We start from the raw sequence: 21,297 nt of genomic DNA, 5'->3' as shown, positions 1-21,297 counted from the left end.
GAGTCGTACTCAATACTGATCCATCCAAAGAGTTTGTGATGTAGTCAAATGTTTACAAACACATGTGCAGCCATTTAGAGGTCATCTCAGGTAATGATGTCAGAATTTACCGGCATTTTGGGATGGATGTGTGAATGCTCTTTTCTTGAAAAATTCCGTAACGTCCTCGCCTGTGTGAACAGCGCTTTTTTGAATCTACCGGTAAAGTCGTTCCAGAAATTTTCCGGATATTTACCGGTATCACTGTGTGAAAGGGGCTAATGTTGACAAGGGAGGGGCCTCCCAAATTTAAAGAGGCTAGGCAGTCCAAAATCTGGGAGCAATCATGAAAAAAAAATATTCCTAAAGTGTTTTTTTCTGAAATACTTTTGGTACTTTATTTTAAAGTTTGCCCTTATTATGTAACATCACTGACCACTTTATTTGGTACACCTTATTAGTACCGGGTTCTTTTGCCTTCAGAACTGCCTTAATCAGTCGTGGCATAGATTCAACAAGGTTCTGAAAATATTCCTCAGAGATTTTGGTCCATATTGACATGATAGCATCACGCAGTTGCTACAGATTTGTCGGCTGCACATCCATGATGTGAATCTCCCGTTCTACCACACTCCAAAGGTGCTCTATTGGGTTGATATCTGGTGACTGTGGAGGCCATTTGAGTACAGTGAACTCAATGGCTGCATCCGAAACCGCCTATTACTCAGTAGGTACTGCATTTGAGTTTAAACATACTACTCGGTCGTTAGAAAAGTAGGTTCTATACGGTATGAATGTGAAAAGTATGAATGGAATTCGGACTTACTACGTCTGCCATTTTGTCATGGTCACTTGACCTACTGCGTCAGTTGCTTTACTCGCTTTCATGAATTCTCTCGCGGAGCATCATGGGATAGCAAAGTGTGCATGGGATGCGCACTCCAGAATCTCGCCGGAAGTAGTAAGTCATCCGGTAACTTCTCGCAAACTGATTTTCCAATTTTAGGAATTCGGACACACTACTCGGCTCCCATACTGATTTTTGCATACTATATAGTATGGAAGTATGCGGTTTCGGTTGCAGCCATTGTCATGTTCAAAAAACCAGTCTGAGATGATTTGAGCTTTATGACATGGCGCATTATCCTGCTGGAAATAGTCATCAGAAGATGGGTACACTGTTGTCATAAAGGGATAAACATGGTCAGCAACAATACTCAGGTAGGCTGTGAGATGCTCTTCTGCATACCTAGGTTGTAATGAGGGGTTATTTGAGTTATTGTTGCCTTTCTATCAGCTGGAACCAGTCTGGCCATTCTCCTCTTACCTCTGGCATCTACAAGGCATTTGCGCCCACAGAACTGGATATTTTCTTTTTTGGACCATAAGCCCTAGAGATGATTGTGTGTGAAAATCCCAGTAGATCAGCAGTTTATGAAATACTCAGACCAGCCCTTCTGGCATCAACAACCATGCCACGTTCAAAGTCACTTAACGAGCAGTTGGACAGGTGTACCTAATAAAAAACCAGGGCACCCTATTTTGGAGAACACTAGCTTATACATAACCTGAAAACTAATACTAACATATAAAATCTTAATTTTGATTTCACAGGATCTTTAAAAGTGTCCCTATGAAGAAAAATCTTTACTTCTGGAATTAAGTGCAATAAGAATATATACCCCCTGGATGTAAATCATTAATGCCAAAACAAGTCTAAATTTTTTAAAGAATACACTGTAAAATACATCCATATTTTGTGATTAACAAGGCTTTTCCGTTTATTTATGGTTGTGAATTGTATTATGGAATGTTGATCTCTTTTCTGATGACCTCTGATGTTGAAAATTCAACTCTACACTTTAACAAAGTGATTTTTATTGACATTTTAGTAGTTTGAAATAAAATAATCTATAAAAAATAATATATAGAGAGAAATAATCTTTAAAATAACAGAACATATACTGGCAGTTTATTACAAGGTGTTTGTACCGTAATATTTAACACCAACCCAGATGATATATACCTCTAAACTATTCTATTAAAAACTATTAAAAAAATCTTAATAGAAGACATTTTATTTCCAACATTCATTCATTCATGTGAGGCGATCGTGCTACCTACTGCCCCACGGTGACACCTTTTTCTAACATTTCAAGGTTAAAAGTTGGAGGATAGAAAAGCATAAATAAACAAGGAATAATTCAAAATAAAAATCACAAAATACTGAAATCTGCTAATTTTCAGATATTTTTAGTGTATACATCAACATGGTTGTGGTAATGTAAACACAGTGCACTTTGAGAGTTGAAAGCAGAATTGTGAAGCTTGTATTTGTTGCTAAAGCACTTAAAGCATGGATTGTTCAGCGGAGTGCAGAGAAACAGAGAATCATTACTGATAACGAACTTTCTGAATGGCTGACTGTGTGTCAGCTCAGTGCTACCGTGTGCATTATATCCGTTACCAGCAGCAGTTTGTCAAATACACACACTCACACACACGCACACATTGGCCCTCGGCTCCATGCCACTCATTATGTAAAGCCATCTTTATCCAGGAGGCAGCTCGTAATCTTCTTTGTATGTTTGCATTGGGCTTCCATTAGTGGGGATTTGATTTGTATGATGCTAACAGAAAAGCGCTTGGTCATGTGGTTTATGGAACAGACCTCCAGGCCTTTTCCGACGACTGGTTATTTGAAAAGCACAGACAGAAATAACACGTACATCCTTTGAAAGTCTCACTTGGGCTCGTTTCTAAACAGAATACACTTTCTAAACTGTAATATCAGAGCAAACTCAGTGACGATGAATATGGGACCTGACTGGATCTGCGTGCACATAATTACACGGATTTTGGATTTTTAAATTTTTTTTAGGAAATTTTTGATTGTTAAGCCTGTCATTCTGTACCTTTACATATTTACATGTGCATAGATATATATGTTTATTTTTATATGTATTTTAATTATATTATTGAATGATATGCAAATGTTTTGATTATTTGTGTACGATGCAGGTTGGAAAGTAATATTTTTAGTGTATGTGCTATATCTACCGTAACTTTGTTTAACATACAAGTGGTTTTAAAAGGATTGTAAACCCTAAAAAAAAATAACAATATATTTTTTAAAATCTTATTTGTTAAGTTTTCAGCTTCTATACTCCTATAGACCATTTTGATGGAAGTAAACAATAAGTCGTCCTATACGCTTATTTCACGTGGCCGCCATTTTAAAGAACCAAAGTGAGGCTGCTGTCGGAAAAAAAACGGAAGTATAGGACCAGCACTTGTTGTGGAAAGTTGCACTGGATCTCGTCAAACATCTTCTAAGTTACAAAAAAAGAGGCTGAGGTCTTCAAAGTTGTCAAGTTGAAGCAGTTTATTGTTACAACAGAGTTGGTTGATCGATCTCTCTCCTACAAATGTTCCAAAACCCACAGTTTATATACAGGTTTTTCCCATAGTCATCATGAAACAGTTGTCTAGCATGAGCATCACGTTTTTCCAGGCTCCAATAGGATTCTAGCCTTTATATTGATGACTGTATGTTTTTCTGTTTTTGCATATATTAAAGGTCATATTTCAACACTTTTTAAATGATTCTCCCTATGCATGCTATTGCAGTGTAGGTTGAGCAAAGTTGTTTTTAAGTTGTTTTTGTCATGGTCAATACATCAATACGTGTTGCATATGCTGTCTGAATGGTCTTACTTCACCGCTGTTTACTTCTGTGTGTTTTGCTCTGCATCACTTGAATGTATTTCTATATGTTTTAACAGTGTATTTTAATAGTGGCAGATTATACAGTGATTATATAGTGATTACATAATAAAAGTTCCTCTATAATTCTCCTATACACTTTAAACATTGCAGTAACATGCTGTGGACCACAAACCTCCAGCTGTTGCAGAGATTTCAAAATGCAGATATGGTGTAAACATCACTTTAATATCACTCAGTCAGTTTAATTTAAACAATTAAAAGCAATTTAGCATCAAACAAAATCACAATCTCTGTAAGAGTAACGTGCTCAAGTGTCCACCTAGGCTCAGTTCATGGCACCCTTTAAACACCGTGGACACGCTTCCCTGCTTCAGCCTACTGTATGTAACCCGGTGAGCTATAAAACACTGCAGTACTCTGTAGCACATCCTCGTGTTGTCTGTAATAGTGTTGTCCCGGTACTAAAATTTTAAAAACGTCCATTTCCCGCTAACATTCAAGCACTGCTGAGCGCGTTCATAAACAGTGCTGATTTGCTATAGTATTCACCTGTGCTCATCAGTATCATACCGCTCTTCACCCAGTGCAAACACAGATACACGGTCACTGGAGTGCGAAGCAGCCATGAAGACCAGTCGAGTTATCAAGCAGATTGTTCATCTGTGTTGGTACTCAGTAAACAGCGGAGGGTGAACTGATGACCTTCTTGGCCAATCACAGTCATTTCTTTTGAGCATGTGAACACAATGGCAAATCAGCGCTGTTTTAAGAAAGCCATCAACAGTGCCTTAAATGTTAGCGGGAAATTGATGGTTTTTCTTTTAATTCAGTATCGTGAAGTTCATTAACTTGAGTTTGGTAAATGGCATCTAAAACATGTGTTTGGGAAAGAGACCGTTAGCTAACTAGTGCCATTTCCCTTAACTTAGCTGAAAATGAGCTCTGATATCCCTTTTTATTTTCCCCATTTATTCAGAACAGACCTTCGGGTCACTCAAAAGTTGGTGAAATTATAAATTTGTGTCACTTTCTCTTTGCTGATAAGATATACAGCCAAGTTCACAACGTTCCTATGTAACTTCAAGCGATACTTCCGGGTTTCTTCCCAACGCAACCTCGATTTCGCTTTTAAAAATGGCGGCCGCATGAAATCAGTCTGTTGTATTTCAGTTACGACTAGGCCTACGCGGAATCTGCACATGCAGAAATCGAGTCTATGTATTTACTTGTGTTAATTACTTTAAATTTGTATTTATTCAGTTTTTAAATTAATTTCACTAATATTACTGTGATATAATAATAGTAATATTAACATTTTCATGATTCATTTACAATACAGTTTGTAAAGTAATATGTTCTGTCTTTTAGAGATATTACATGAGAAACTTGCTTAGTTTACCAATTAAGTGAATCTAATTGGATTTGCATTGTAAACATTAAATAAAAGTTTAAAAAAATATATTTTTTATTTCACATACATGTCAAGTTTTTAGTCATGAGACTCCAAAAATCATTCCACATAAATCTGCAGATTTTTTTTTCAGCAGAAATAACAAAAACATGTCCAAAGATTCTGTTGGGCCCTAGTTATCGACTTATCAGAGCTATGAAATAGTTTAACGACAAGCAGGAACTGTTCATGGGCCAATGACATTGCTATGTTGAAAGGGTCTATACATAAATACACAGATTTTATTAAACAAAATTCTGAGCAGAAATAGCAAAAAATAATAGCAGCTGTCTGGCGGAAACACCTATTCGAAATTGTAAATTCAGTTTTTTGCATACTGTATATATAAACATTATCAACATATTGTAAACATATCGTTTTAAGCTTATGATAGCTATAATGCCGGTGACATTTCCTAGGGATTTCTCCGACAGTTTTAGCACCAAAGCAAAAACCTTTTTTGTTTGTTTTTTTTGGTCCTTTACAGGTGGTTGGTGGAAAGATGACAGAGTCTGGGCGACTTTGTGCGTTCATTACCAAAGTAAGGAAAGGGAGTTTAGCGGATACAGTTGGGCACCTCAGACCAGGTACATTTAATATTTTAAAATTTTATACACTGTTGTTGTCCGAAAATTTTGGCATATTTTTGAGTGAAGTCACAAAGCTGCATTTATTTATATGGCTGCATATATACAGTAAAAACTATAATTCTGACATATTATTGCATTTTAAAAATAACTTTAGTTTTCTAATTGAATTTATAAGGCAAATAATTAGCCCTAATATGACATTAGATTTTTTTTTTTTTTTTTAAATATTTCTCAAATGTTTTAATGAAGCAAGGAAAATCTCACAGTATTTCCTATAATATTTTTTTTTTATTCTGGAGAAAGTCTTTTTTTTTTAAAGTAGTTTTAAATGAAGAAATAATATAAATTCATAAGGTTAATATTATTAGCCTTATATTAATACATATTTTTGGATCGGTTACATAAGAAACCACTGTTGTCCTATGACTTCCCTGTATTAACCTAATATAATAACATAATTAAGCTAGTTAAGCCATTAAATTGTACTTTAATCTGAATACTAATAGTATGTTTACCAATATACTTCATAACTAGAATATAAATGTATTCCTGTGACTAGCTATAGCGGATTATATTTCTGCATCATCACTCTTTTGTCTCCAATTTTAAATGATTCTTCAGAAAACAGTTTAATATTTTGATTTGGTGAGGATTCATTTCATTTTCAATTGTATACTTGAAATGAAAATCTTGTGTAGCTGTTGTTTTGTTAAGTATAATGCATTTAATGATGTATGCGTATTCATTTCTTTAAAAGAATAATTACATATTTTTCAGGGTAGCATGTTAAGAAATTACATAGTTAATCACTGAACTTAATTCAATAAATGAGTGTTCCGCTAGAGAGAGTTATTCTAACAGATGTTCTTGTTTTGTAGGTGACCAGGTCCTGGAGTGGAACGGCCGACAGTTACAAGGAGCCACATTTAAAGAAGTTTACAATATCATTTTAGAATCAAAGCCAGAGCCTCAGGTGGAACTAGTGGTCTCACGACCCATAGGGTACGGCTTTTTCTACAGGGTTATTCAGTGTAGCAGCAAACTGGTCAGATATCAGTAATTGTTATGTATAGTTAAGAATCTTTTTCAAATCAGTTTTGTTTAAAAAAAAACCTGTGTTTCTTTCTTCTATTATTATTTTTATTATTAGTTGTATTATTATTACAATTGGTGAATTTTATTTAACATTTCATTTTCATTTATGTTGTATTTTTTATTTATTTGTTTATTGGTGGTTAATGTTCATGTATTTTAAAGTGTTACCAAATAATCAGTTAAAATAGCTCATTATTTTTTTCTGCTAAACAATGTTTCATTTTATTGTTTTTTATTTATTTTTATTATTTTTGTTTGACTCTATTTTATTTGATTATATTTTTTATATTTTATTTTATTTTATTTTAATATTTGTTGGTTAATGATCATTAATGTATTTCAATGTTATACCAAATAATCAGCTATAATGGCTCATTATTTCCTGCAAAACAATATTTTATTTTATTATTTTGTTATATTTTATTTAACTTTTATTTGATTATATATATATTTATATATATATATATATATATATATATATATATATATATATATATATATATATATATATATATATATATATATATATATATATATATATATATATATATATATACATACAGCAAAACAACTAAACAAAAAGAAAAAACATTTTATTTTATTTTGTATTTGTTGCTTTTTAGTCATTAACAAATAATTAAAATATTACCAAATAATAAGCAAAAAAACTAAGAAAATAAAAACATTTTATTTTGTTTTGTTTTATTTTATTTCTGTTGGTTTTGGTCATTAACAGACTCTAAAGTATTACCAAATAATAAGCACAAAACAAGAAGAAAAAAATTTGTATTTTATATTTTATTTATGCAATTATTCTTTATTTTAAATGTAATTTATTGATTTTTTTCTATTTATTGGTTATTAACTGTTAACACATTCTAAAGTGTTACCAAATAATCATAAAAAGGCTTTTTTATTACTTTGGCTTATTATTTGACAATGTTTTCATTGCTTGTTCATAACATTGCAAGTGGACTTTGGGAAGCAAAAAAGTCACGTATGACCCTGTCGAGAACCTGCTGGCTCAGATGAACAAACAAAACAAAAGTGCTGGCCTCAGTTTAGCCTCTAATCGTCCTAATTGTAATAGTAAAGAGCAACTGAACTCCCTTCAGATCGAGAGTTTGGGCCGTTGCCACAAACTTCACATCAAGACTAATGTGCTGCTCAGGGTCATTAAAGCACATGTCATTGATTTCTCTATACCGCTGTCATTGCAGAGATATACCCAGGATACCAGAAAGCACACACGCACAACTTGAGTCCAGTGAGTACGATTCTTCAGTAGTGTGTATAAATGATGAGATTTTCCGAGACATTAATGAGACATTTCCACAGATCTCTGATTATTTTTTTCCTTCCTTCACTTTGAATCTGTTCTAAGGTTCGAGTTCATTTGAGTCTCAGAAGATGGAGCGTCCCTCCATATCCGTCACGTCTCCCATGAGCCCCGGAGTGCTGCGGGACGCCCCTCAGTACTTATCGGGACAGCTTACAGTAAGTAATCATTTTCTGTCCAATGTATTTTGCTTTATGGAAAATGTTAAGTACTGGGGTTTTAGGTAATTAGTTCAATGAAGTTGAAACTAGTGATTTTAAAGTGATTTTCTTCGATTTTTTTGTATTGTTTCTAGTCCAAATGTCCAGTAATTCTACATTCAATAAGCATTTTCTAAAGCAAAAAATGGTCTTGTTTAAATTAAGTGAGTTTTTCCTTAACCTTTTCACAGCGTATGATCGCAGTGGTGTGATCAGGCAAGCGTACAATCACACCGGTGTGATTAGAACATTCTGAGCGCACATCATCAACTATCCATGCTTTCAAATACTTTAGGTTTCAGACATTCAAATACATACAACTACAAGCAAAACATGCCATTTAAGCATTGTAAAATACACGCAGATGTGTATGGCGATGGCATTAATAGTTATTTTTCAATATAACTAAACCATGTGCTTTGGTCACGAAAGATACACACTGTTTATGTTATTATATTTTCTCTATTCCTCTCCCAGTAGCTTACCTTCTTGTATTTCAGCAGAAAATTATGTATTTACATAAATCCAGCAGCTTGGATCTCTCCTGTGCTAGAAGGGATACAGATGCGATCGGAAGCTAACGTGTAGTATTAATATTATTTAATAAATTATGCATTAATTGTATTTTATTAATGCTAACCCCTACCTCAACCTTCATGGTAATGTAAAAATATTATTTGTTTTACTGTGTCACAAAAATGATGCTATATTTAAGTGTATCCAATCTAGCTAATAAAATACAATTAATACGTAATTAAATAAATGCTATAAATACTTCTTGTTAACTTCCGATCTCAGCTGTATCCCTTCTAAGAACAACAGTGGTGCCCATTACCCATCATATAACCAATAATATAATCATTATTAAGCTATTTAAAAGACTAAATACATGTTCTGTCACATATTTGAGAATCAGGGTATCAGAAATTTCACAATAAAATGAAAACATTTGTCAATATTTACAGAAAAGGGCAAAAAGAAACAAAATACAACACTGTGCAACCCAAAAAGTTAAAGTAGCTCAAACCATTTGAGGAAACTGATTTCAACAAACCATTTACAGTAGGTTCAAAAACTAATTCTAATGAGTACTGTGAACTTAATCCATTTGATTAAACTAAGCAATTTGAGCACAGTAAAATCCAATAAATGAAGAGAACTCAAACCAACTGAGTACTGTAAAACCCAATAAGTTAAGGCAACTCAAACCATTTGAGAAAACCGATTGCTACAAACCATTTGAGCAAAAAAACTAATCTATATGAGTACTGTGAACTTACAGTTTTACAGTAAACATATACATAGATCATTGGGGCTGGTGGGTCTTGTGATAAACTTTAGAACTGAGTGGATTCTAAGTAATACCCACAAACAAGGGAGGGTCAGGTGGAGCGTTTAAAACTCACGTGTGACGGGTTAAAACAAGCAAAAATTATCTGCTAATGGGGAAATCAAAATAATCTCATGTCAAAATGAAAAACAAGATTATTTTGCTTATCCCATTGGCAGATTATTTTGCTTGTTTTAAGGAAAAACTCACTTAATTTTTGCATATTATTTCTTAAAACAAAACAATATATTTTGATTAAAGCATTTTTAGATAGTTGGACTAGAAACGAGTCAAATTCTAAGTAAGAAAACATTTTTTTTTTTGCTCAGAGGGTGAAACAATCTTACGCAGATTAGCATAGCTTACTTAGAAGTTCATAAGAAGGTACATTTACATTGATCAAAAGTACATTATCTTTGGAAGTAATGAAAAAGAATATGTAATTGTGAGTGACTCAACATTGATTACACACATAATTTGGATTAAATGACTTTAAATTCAGATCTGGCATTGGATCAGTGCTCAGGCTGAGCTGCTTTCGTCTCCTCAGAGCTGATCAGGTTACAGTCAGCCATCATGCTAATCATTGTTTGAGTGTAAAAAAATACCCAGCTTGCTTGTACAACATGACAAACTCTGGTGTAAAGTGCACAAGCTGGATGATTTAAGTAATACAAATGAAGCGCAGGCTGTTCTTTAGATAGTACTCTTTGGGTGGAGAGAAAAAAAATCAATGATTTGCATGAATGGTTGGATAAGATGGGTTTTTCCTGTGGCTGATACTGATATCAAGGAAGCAGTGTGACACATGGTCATGATGAATTAATAGATAGATTGAGGGATGGATGGTTGAATAGAATGATGAGTGCATGGATAGAATGAATGATGTATGGGTCGACGGATAGATAGAACAATGGATGGATAGATAGGATGATGGAATGGCTGGTTGACAGTATAATATGGATGGTGAGATGGATAGTGTGGTGGATGGGTGAATGGATAGAAAAATGGATGGATGGATTGATGGATAAAACAATGGGTGGATTATTATTTAGAACGATAGATGGATTATAGCATGATGGGTGGATGAATAAATGAAAATGGGTGGAGGGGTAAATGATAGAGTGATGGATGGATGGATGATGGGTGAATGGAAGGAATGATGGGTGGATGGATAGAATGAGGCATGTATGGGTTAATGATAGATAAAACGATGGATGGATAGATGGATGTATGGATTGATGGATGGATGGATGGATGTATGGATTGATGGATGGATGGATGGATGGGTAAATAGATAGAATGATGGAAGGATGGATTGAATGGAGGATGTATGGGTTGATACATAGAAAAATGGAACGGTGAATGGACAGAACATGATGGATGATAGAATGATGGATGGATATAGATAGATTGAATGGTGCATGGATAGATGGTTAGAGTGGTGGATGGATAGAACAATGGATGGGTGAATGGATGGATAGAACAATGGATGGGTTGATGGATAGATAGATAGAATGATGGATGGATGGATGGATGGATTGATAGAATGATGGATGGGTGAATGGATAGATATAAATATGCATGGAAGAATGAGAGGTGGATGGATGAATGATGGATGGGTGGTAGATTAATGAAAATAAATACTGATGATTGATGCACAGATTGTTGGATGAATAGAAGGATAGAGTGAGGGATGGACTGAATGGATCGTTGTGAAAAAAGATGAATGGATGGATAGAATGATAGAAAGATTAATTGAACAATGGTTGGAGGGATAAATTAATAGTTCAACGAAAACAGAATGTATAATGTAATGAAAACACTGGATGATGAAGCAGAATTGTGCATAGATGGTTCATTTAAACTATGGATAATAAGTGGATGAATAGAATGGATTGACATTGATAGAAGAATATATGAATAGACTAAACAGTGGATGAATAGATGGATAGAACAACGGATATCAAGATAGACAGACTGATAGAGATAGCACTGTTTGCAGAATTGTTATCTCAGAATTATATTTATTAGTATAATAGTGATTTTGTTCAGATCAGTAGAAAAATATCAATTTTTCATATCTTTGTTCTGTATCTCATCAGATTCAGTCATTTCTAACACTATTTGATGTGTTTGTGTGTTTCTGTGATACACAATAATCTTGTTATTTGTATTTAGCTGAGCAGGAGATTCAATGTAAACAGCAGTGTTTCCTGTAAAGAGATTCAAAGAATAATAATAAGAAAAAAATTAGAAATTTCTGTGCAAGAAACGATTAAAAGGTTTGTGTACTACACTTTGGGAAACACTGCTTGCATTTGGACAGATTCCTCAAACTTTGATTGTATTATATTTCAGATGTCACAACAACCATTGTCTTCAGATTGAATCTCCTACTCAGCTTTTATTAGTGTTGCATTAACAACTGGTATTGTCATTTCAGGTTTTTAGTTTTATTACATTTCTCTTCATTGTTTTTTCCCTCCATTCATTTTACTCACCCAGAGCCAAAGCCTTAGTAGAAGAATTGAGCCTTTTAACCCTAGAGTTCAGGTAATCGTTGCTGTCTACTAAATACACTTCTCTTCTATTGCTTTAATTTATTGAATAATGCCGAGCAGAAAAGCTTCCAGCTTCAGTTTGCACATTTGAAGAACTCTTTACCCGTCTTCATTGCTATTGCTGTTTGAAGCATATTCTTATCTTATTGTATGGCATATATTATTTGCATGCTGTTAATTAGCACAAAAATATTTTAAGAGACACCCGTCTGCTGGAGCGATGGTATAACGCTTCCAACCCCGTAAGGCTTTTTTTTTTAAAGGAGTAATGTGTCTCTTTAAATGTTTTAGTGATGCAGAGTTTGTACAATACAATATGATTCTTTTTCCATGTAACATGAAACTGCATTCAATCCTGAGTGTGTTTTAGAAAGGAACTGATTCGATGTGCTTTATTATCAACACAGGCTTATTGTAAATATGTTCCCATTTTTGATAACTGAGAAATGTGTACCTGGGCTACCTGTGTAACCTCTTGCAGTTTTTGTTTTCACAAATCCACTAGAGGGCGCCGTGTACATTTTAGACAATCTCAAATACGTTACTGGGGCATGTTTTCTCATATGTGCCATTTCTCAAAAATCCACCAGAGGGCATGGTGTACATTTCTGCCAATCTCAAGGTTTTAATCACGCAATTTTCATGAGAGAAGTCGGTTAGCTGGTCTTCTTGCAGTTTTTGTTTTTAAATATCCACTAGTGGCCGCCGATTACATTTTTGACAATCTCAAATACGATACTGGGGCACATTTTCTCATACGTGCCATTTCTCAAAAATCCACCAGAGGGTGCTGTGTACATTTTTTGCCAATCTCAAGGTTCTAATCACATGATTTTCATGAGAGAAGTTGGTTATCTCATCATCTTGCACTTTTTTTCACATATTCAATAGAGGGCACAGTGTACATTTTTGACTATCGCAAATACATTACTGGGTCAAGTTTCTTATACGTGCAATATCTCAAAAATCCACCAGAGGGCGCGGTGTACATTTCTGCCAATCTCAAGGTTTTAATCATGCAATTTTCGTGAGAGAAGTCGGTAGCTTGTTGTCTTGTAGTTTTTTTACATATCCACTAGAGGGCACAGTGTGGATTTTTGACTATCGCAAATACGTTACTGGTTCACATTTTCTCATACATGCAATTTAATCATTTTAATCATACGGTTTTCGTTAGAGAAGTCGGTTAGCTCACCTTTTTTTGCATTTTTTGTTTTCACATATCCACTAGAGGCCACCGTGTACATTTTTGACAATATCAAATACGATACTGGGCCATGTTTTCTCATACGTGCCATTTCTTAAAAATACACCAGAGGGTGCTGTGTACATTTTTTGTCAATCTCAAGGTTCCAATCACTTCATTTTAATGAGAGAAGTTGGTTATCTAGTCGTCGTGCATAATATATCAGCTTTATTTTGACTGACCCACACACACACTTCCCTAAACACAACCAATAGTGTTTTCGAAAGCAAACCAGAAGAGAAAAACGTTTTCTACTACAATGTCACATGGCTTTTTGAGGGGGTTTGTTTCTCCTGGATTCTAAAAGTCATTTGCTAAACTCTAACCCCAGTTTGGTTCGTGTTCCAAGATGTGAGCTACCAAGCGAACCAGTCAAGCCCGAAAGTCCATTTACATGGAGAAAAGTACTGCCCGTAGCTATCGTTTTACATGCAAGCCAAATGTACCCATAAGCACATGTTTCTTAGTTCTCAAAAATGTATTCCTGGGCACATTTTCCTAATGAGCTTGTGTTGTTCGTTATTATGGAGGATGAATAAAAATGCATTCCATATTTGTAACTAATAATCATGCTAAAAATATTTTGTCTTATACGGTACAAACATTATTATAAGTTTCATGTTGCAGCTAAAAGGATTTGTTGAAGGTGTGCTGTAAGCTATTGTATACGTAAATTATCACTACATTTTGATTATATTCAGGGAAACAACCAACAGAACATCATTTTTAAATTAGAGTAGATTATTTTTGAGAGGTTTTTAAGAGAGTTAGATAAAAGGCTTCTGTAGGGTGTTTTTTGTAGAGACGTTTTTTGCTTGCGTTTTCCGTCAATGTTTAATGCCTTGTGACTAAATAATCACTGATTTAATCTAATCATTGAATAAATCAATGATCGTGCACACCAATGCGCAAAAACCGCAGACTCAAAAGCGTCATTTAAAAAAAAACGCCTCATGCTCTTTTTTAGTGCGCCGCATTAAAACCTTCTCCACCAATCAGATCGCCACTTTTGTTCACGTGCACGGAGCTGCTGAAGTTACAGTAAACAGCACTTGGAGGCACTCAAGCGTAGAACGATTAATGCGAGCGCATATTGAAGAAGATGCCCAGAGGCAAAATGAACGTTTAGCTGCTTATTGATTTGTGAACAATAATCATTTCTTCATCGCTAGAGCTGGAGCTGCTGCTTGAACCATCTATGCTTGTTCGAGTCACAAGTAACTTTAACAACAAGCGTGTGAACTTCCTCTCCTCATCATCTTCTGTGTTATAAGCGGGTGTCCGAAGCTTAAAGTTGTGTAGCACCATCTAATGTCAAGGAGTGATTTTGCTAACTCTTCTGCTCGATGCCAGTAAAACAATCGCTTGGGTTTGAATGCGGAAACACGTCTCGTAAAACACTGACGATAAACGCAAACGAAAAGCGTCCCGTTGTGTAGGAGCCTGTAATCATCTAAGGTTGACTTTGACTAATATAACACAATTGACATAAATCTTAATTATATTGTGTAAAACAGGAGCGACATGCAAGTATGTATATAGTGCATTTCACCATGCACATGCAATTTTAGGGTAATTTTAGCATATGCAAAATAATTTAATCTAAAACATTATGTATTTTGTCTGTTTGTTTGCAAAGTGTGCCCCTGGAAATGCAAACTTTACAATATATACTACAAATATAATATAATTTTGAAATAAATAACATTATTGTGGTAACAGTTACATCACACATATGTGTACTTGACAAACTATTAAACAACAGTGGACTTCAGCACCTCATATATGTGTGTGATGTTTACTTAAAGTGGAAGCTGCTGTATTTTCTGTTTATTTGATACTTTTTACATTGCAATTGGTTTCTGAATAATTTTTAAAGGGATTTGTTATGTAAAATGCGTCTAAAATGTGTTTAGACATTTACTTTCCTTTTAGCTGCTATGTGCATTTCATTTTTGAATGAAACGACAACTAGTTTTTCTTAACGTGACCATCTTTTTACATTAACACTTGACCTGCTGTTACTAAAGCTGCATAGTGTACGTATGTAGTGTCCTCCAAAATGGAACTAAGCATTTTTTAACTAAGCGGAAATTCAAACCATTTCTCAGATGATGTTTGACGGTGGCCAAATTAGTAAAATAAATTACCAAATTACCAAATACCTACCATGATGAGTATATAACCTCATTCACCATCAGGAGGTGGTATTATTACTCTCGTAAGAGAATTTTGCTTTCACAATCCAAAATAAATAAAGTAATCCAACATCAGTGTCCGAAAGCTCCACCACTTCCGCTTCGTGAGCAAAGCAGCAGCCGTTGAGTGTGTGAATTTTAACAGTTGAATGAATGCATCATCCAGGTAATTAAAGTGCACTTATTATTTTATTATATTATATATTAAATTATATATCAATATATTTTACATAACTATTATATAGTTTTCAGTGTGAATGCAAAATGGCATAGAATAGTGCATAAGTATGCGATTTGGGACAAACGTTATTACTTTCGTTTTAGTCTATTTATTTTTAAAAGCTTGCCTCGTGTTGTTTTAGTTTAACTGGGTATTCTTAAACTTACATATTTTCGCTATTCCGTTGGTCTGATTGCTTCTTTTAGACTTCTCTTTTTGTATAAAATTGCAAAATAAATGTAAGTTATGATGAATGTGACTTACAAGCAGGGAATGTGACCAATTCTCTCAGTTTTTGACACATTGCAATTTATGTTCCGGAAAATGTGCAACACATATTAGGAGATTTCCCCCTGGGAATATTACAATTTTTTTTTTTACACTTTGGACAACTTTAGTGTCCTTAATGCACAGCGTCCGCTGGTTCTGTTGGGAATTATTATGTAATGGTACAGTTTGTTTGACCCAGCTCTCCTTGCTCTTATACATACTGTAAGGATTGCCCTTCATTGCATGTTTTACACTGCAGGTTGAAGCGTTTATAGCCATAATTCTTTTCTATAACTACAAGCAAGTATGGGCTCTGGCTTAGAAGATCTTGCATTTTCTGTGTAATTTGGATGTTGTTCCTGTGTGTGTGTCTGACTTCTAAGTATTTTTCTGTCACGTCCATACTTGTCTGATTTGCAAGCTTGGTCTGTCATGCATCTTCGCATGCGCAATGCTATATAACAAACCTCTTTTTATTTTTCTTGATGTGTTTAAAGCAACACTCCACTTTATTTTGGAAAAAGGCTTATTTCGCATCTTTCCTAGAATTAAACAGTTGAGTTTTACTATTTCTGAATCCATTCAGCTGATTTCCCAGTCTGGCGGGAGCACTTTTAGCTTAGCTCAGCATAAATCATTGAATCGGATTAGACCATTAGCATTTCGATTTAAAAATATATCTTTTTGATCATTTTGCAATATAAAACTTGACTTTTTTTTACAAAAAAGTCAAGCTTTATATTGCAAAATGATGTTACACTTTGTAATAAGACTGACAGAAAATGAAATATTGCAATTTTTCAATAGGAACTATACTTTCATTCTGGTATAATAATCGAACTTTGTTGCCATACCTCGCCTGCAGCTGGCACAATGATATTATGCACTGCCTGAAAATAGTCTCCACCAAGGTAACTAGGTAATAGAGCTGCGTAATATCATTATGTCTGCTGCACCCATGGTATGGCAGAAAAATTTCTTTATTATTACTTTGGAAAGATTGTATAGTTCCTATACACCTATATTAACTTAGAGAATAGCAATTTTACATTTTCTGTTGGTCTTAGCACACGATGTAACAACAGAAGAGTCAAGCTTTAAATAGGAAAATTGTCAAAACTCTTTTGGAATATTTTGAGTGAGATGCTAATGGTCCAATCCAATTCAATTATTTATGCTAAGCTAAGCTATAAGTGTTCCCGCTAGACCTGAAGATCGGCTGAATAGATTAAAAAATGGTTTAATTCTAGGAGAGTTGGAAAATAAGCCTATTAAAATAAAAAGTGGAGTGTTTCTTTAAATGAAGCAGCTGATGATGTGGAGAGTGAAAACACAAGTTGTTTCTCAAAAAGACTCTGATGTTTGTGACCCTACAGGTCAAACTTTGGTATGACAAAGTGGGCCATCAGCTTATAGTCACCATTCTGGGTGCAAAGGATCTGCCTTCAAGGGAAGACGGTCGACCTCGCAATCCCTATGTCAAGATCTACTTCCTCCCTGACAGAAGGTGAGATTGGGGCAGATGTTTTATTTTTTTTATATACAGTATTACATTTGCTGTGGTTATGTTCAGAATGGCGTACTTTAATGCTAATAACACTGGCTTTACAGTATTTAATGCACAGTGTATGCTGCATTTATGTGTATTATAAACCGTATGCAGCATTTCGGTTGGCACAATATACAGTAGTAATGTGTAGTATGAAAATACACTTACTGTACTGTAGATAGCAGTGTAAATTTAGTATTTATTATCATCTGTTTGATTTACCTTTTTGTTTGTTATATTTTCATTTATTTTAGAAGTTTGGGCATTTTTAGCATTTGTTTTGTGTTTGTCATTATTAAATAATTATTATTTATACAGGCACCCTTTTTGTTTGTTTTAGTTATTTACAGTGCATTTTTTCCTTTAGATTCTTCTTATTACATTGAATAAATTAAATTTTTTTATTTATTTTAAAATTTTATTTTAATTACATTTTTTAAAAATTTATTTTATTTTTATTTTATATTATTTTATTTTACTTTTTTATTTTATTTTACTTTTTATTTTATTTTAATTATTTTTTTATTTTATTTTATATTACTTTTTATTTTATTTTTTATTTTACTTTTTATTTTATTTTTATTTATTTTTATTTTATTTAGTTTACTTTTTATTTTACTTTTTATTCAATTTTTTTACTTTTTTATGTTATTTAACTTTTTATTTTACTTTTTTATGTTATTTTAATTAATTTTTTTATTTTATGTAATTTTTATGTAACTTTTTATTTAACTTTTTATTTTATTAAATTTTTAATTTAATTTTGCTTTTTTTATTGAACTTTATTTTATTTTTTTATTTTATTTCATTTTACTTTTTTGTTTCACTTTATTTTATTTTATTATTTTTATTTTATTTTTAATCTGTGAACCTGATATAAACATATAAGAATGACTACCTTATGCCTTTCACTAAAGTAAAACAATCCACCGTGTTAAATATTATAACGTTAAATATCATAGGTCGACTTATTTTTGTTATAGTGTTATATTATGTACAGTGAGTATATATATTTTTAATTTAACCATATATCAATTAATTACCATATAAAGGGTTCTATTTCTTTTAATTTTCTTTCTATTTCTTTTTATTCTATGTATTTAATTTAAATAATTATTATTTGAATGATCTATTATTGTAATATCATAAATTATGTTAAAAATATAAAAATTATTGTTATTACATTTAACTAGTATTCCACTCTGAACATTTTTGTCATTTCACCAGTGCCTGCTGTTAATTGTGTTGGATGTCAGTGTTTGTTCCAGCATTCTTTTACCATGATGGTAAATAAAAACAGTTTGAATCATTGTTTCTCCAGCGACAAAAGCAAAAGAAGAACAAAAACGGTAAAGAAATCACTAGAGCCCAAATGGAACCAGACCTTTATGTACTCGCCCGTGCACCGGCGGGAGTTCAGGGAGAGAATGCTGGAGATCACACTCTGGGACCAGGCCCGGGTTCGGGAGGAGGAGAGCGAGTTCCTCGGGGAGGTGAGACCAGACACAAAATAGAGTACAGTAGTTGGTGCTGTGAAACTCTGAAACTGATCTTACTAAATTATAGCTTGACCAATGACCATATACATAACAAACTAGCTAGCAGGAATAAAATCAGTGGTCATACATATCCTAAATTAAAAATTTCAAATGCATTTGGTGTTGTTGTAGTTAAGGGATCATTTAATTATTATTCTATTAACAACAACAAAAAGAAATCTATAAACAGTAATAAATAATTTCAAGATTCAATGCCAGACTGAAATTTTTAAGGCTGTACATGTACTTCAAAACAGCTTTCAAAAACACTGCTTCGGTGCTAAAATTATAGCATGAATATTATCGTAGTTATTCTTAAACATGACTTGCATTGACTTTGCATATTGCATGAACTGTATACGTCTGTGCATTCTGAATATCATGTGTTTGCGTGCAGATCCTGATCGAGCTGGAAACGGCGCTGCTGGACGACGAGCCACACTGGTATAAACTGCAGACGCATGACGTGTCGTCGGTCCCGCTGCCCAAGAGCTCCCCCTCCTTGCAGAGACGAGCACTGCATGGGGACAGTCCCACACGCAGACTGCAGAGTATGACACACTACATCTCTATACTCTAGCAGTATCACACCCATATAAAACTATATAGAGTTAAAGTCAGAATTATTAGCCCTCCTGTGATATTGGTTTTTAAAAAATTATTTTTCAAATATATTTCTAAAGTGCTGTTTAACAAAGCAAGGACATTTTTTTACACTATTTCCTATAATACATTTTTCTGGAGGATGATTTTATTTTAGTTTTGTAGGAATTAAAACAGATTTGACATTTTTAAAAGCTAATTTTATTGTCAATATATTAGCCTCTCTAAGAATTGATTTTTTGATTGGCTACAGAACAAACCACTGTTGTCCAGTAACTTGCCTAGTTAACCTATTTTATTCATTTAATTTAATTTTATTTTATTTTGATTTTTCAATTTTTATTTTATTTTTATTTTAATCTGTAAACCTGATATATAAATGTAAGAATGGCTTTCACTAAATTAAAACAATCAGTGTTAAATATTACAAAGTTAAATATCATAGGTAAACTTAATTTTAAACAACTTTAATATTAATGTTATATTATGTACAGTTTTTTATTTCCCAACTTAAACATATCAATTAATTACAATATAAAAGCTTCAAATCAAAGGTTGCCTTAAATAACCAAATTAACCTAGTTAAACATTTAAACTACCATTAATTTAATCCAATTTTTATTTAATTTTATTGTTATAGATATGTCAATCAATTACTCTTTAAGGTGAATACTAGTATCTTTCAAAATAACTATAACATATTAGGTTTTACTGTCATAACTGTGATAATAAAGAAACTAGTTATTAATAACTAGTTACTAGTTATTAAAAATTAGTTATTACAGCTGTTATGTTTAGAAACGTGTTGATTAAGTAAATCATACATTTAATAGCATTTGGGAAATGTTTTTAAAAGAATTGAATTTCACAGGAGGCCTTATAATTCTTATTTGGGCAACATATTGAATATTCACAATTTATTTTATATTGTTTTGATTGTGATATTAAATTAGGGAGCTTAACTTGTGCCTTAATAATAGCAATTTTTGAATAGTATTATTGAACTAAAATTGTACACTTTAAGTAGGAAAATTCAAATACAATTTAATTAAAATACACACTCACGTAATCTATATTTAAAATGTGTCAAGTCCAATGTTTCATTGTGAAAAGCATTGGGTTGCTTGCTAAGTTATGAAGCTTGCTTCCAACAAGTGGGGGAAAAAAAGTTTTACATTTCTTTATTTATTTTTATTTTCAGGATTGTGAACATTTCGCAATTCTAAAGTGGACTTTTTCCTTAGAATTGCTGTTTTGTAGTTTGGGTTTTTTAATTATAAAATGTTAGAACACATTTTTTGAGAAATATTTGCAATTCCGAGTAAAAATATCTCAATTGTGAGATTAAAAAATGTTTTTTGCATTACTAATATTGATATTAAACAAGGAGTCAGAAT

General features: G+C 33.1%; 1 protein-coding gene across 49 annotated transcripts in view; it reads left to right on the top strand.

The window, feature by feature from the left end:
• rims2a (regulating synaptic membrane exocytosis 2a) overlaps positions 1-21,297 on the top strand; it is a 317,393-nt gene that overhangs the window by 174,350 nt on the left and 121,746 nt on the right. For 26 of the 49 annotated variants that reach the window (XM_087287955.1, XM_087287950.1, XM_087287966.1 and 23 more), the window contains 7 exons: positions 5,646-5,745; positions 6,627-6,750; positions 8,064-8,110; positions 8,228-8,340; positions 17,587-17,717; positions 19,081-19,252; positions 19,695-19,848. In XM_087287955.1, coding sequence (XP_087144081.1) covers positions 5,646-5,745; positions 6,627-6,750; positions 8,064-8,110; positions 8,228-8,340; positions 17,587-17,717; positions 19,081-19,252; positions 19,695-19,848 — 841 coding nt within the window. Of the gene's footprint in view, positions 1-5,645; positions 5,746-6,626; positions 6,751-8,063; positions 8,111-8,227; positions 8,341-12,220; positions 12,269-17,586; positions 17,718-19,080; positions 19,253-19,694; positions 19,849-21,297 lie in introns of all 49 variants that reach the window. The other 23 variants (XM_087287942.1, XM_087287964.1, XM_087287959.1 and 20 more) reach the window with 1 other exon arrangement.

This window comes from Danio rerio, chromosome 16 (genome assembly GCF_052040795.2).
Source record: "Danio rerio strain M-AB ecotype USA chromosome 16, GRCz13ab, whole genome shotgun sequence".
In the NCBI taxonomy this organism is placed as follows: Eukaryota; Metazoa; Chordata; class Actinopteri; order Cypriniformes; family Danionidae; genus Danio; species Danio rerio.
Note: the sequence above shows the minus strand (reverse complement) of the source record. Positions and strands in the feature narration are given on the sequence as shown.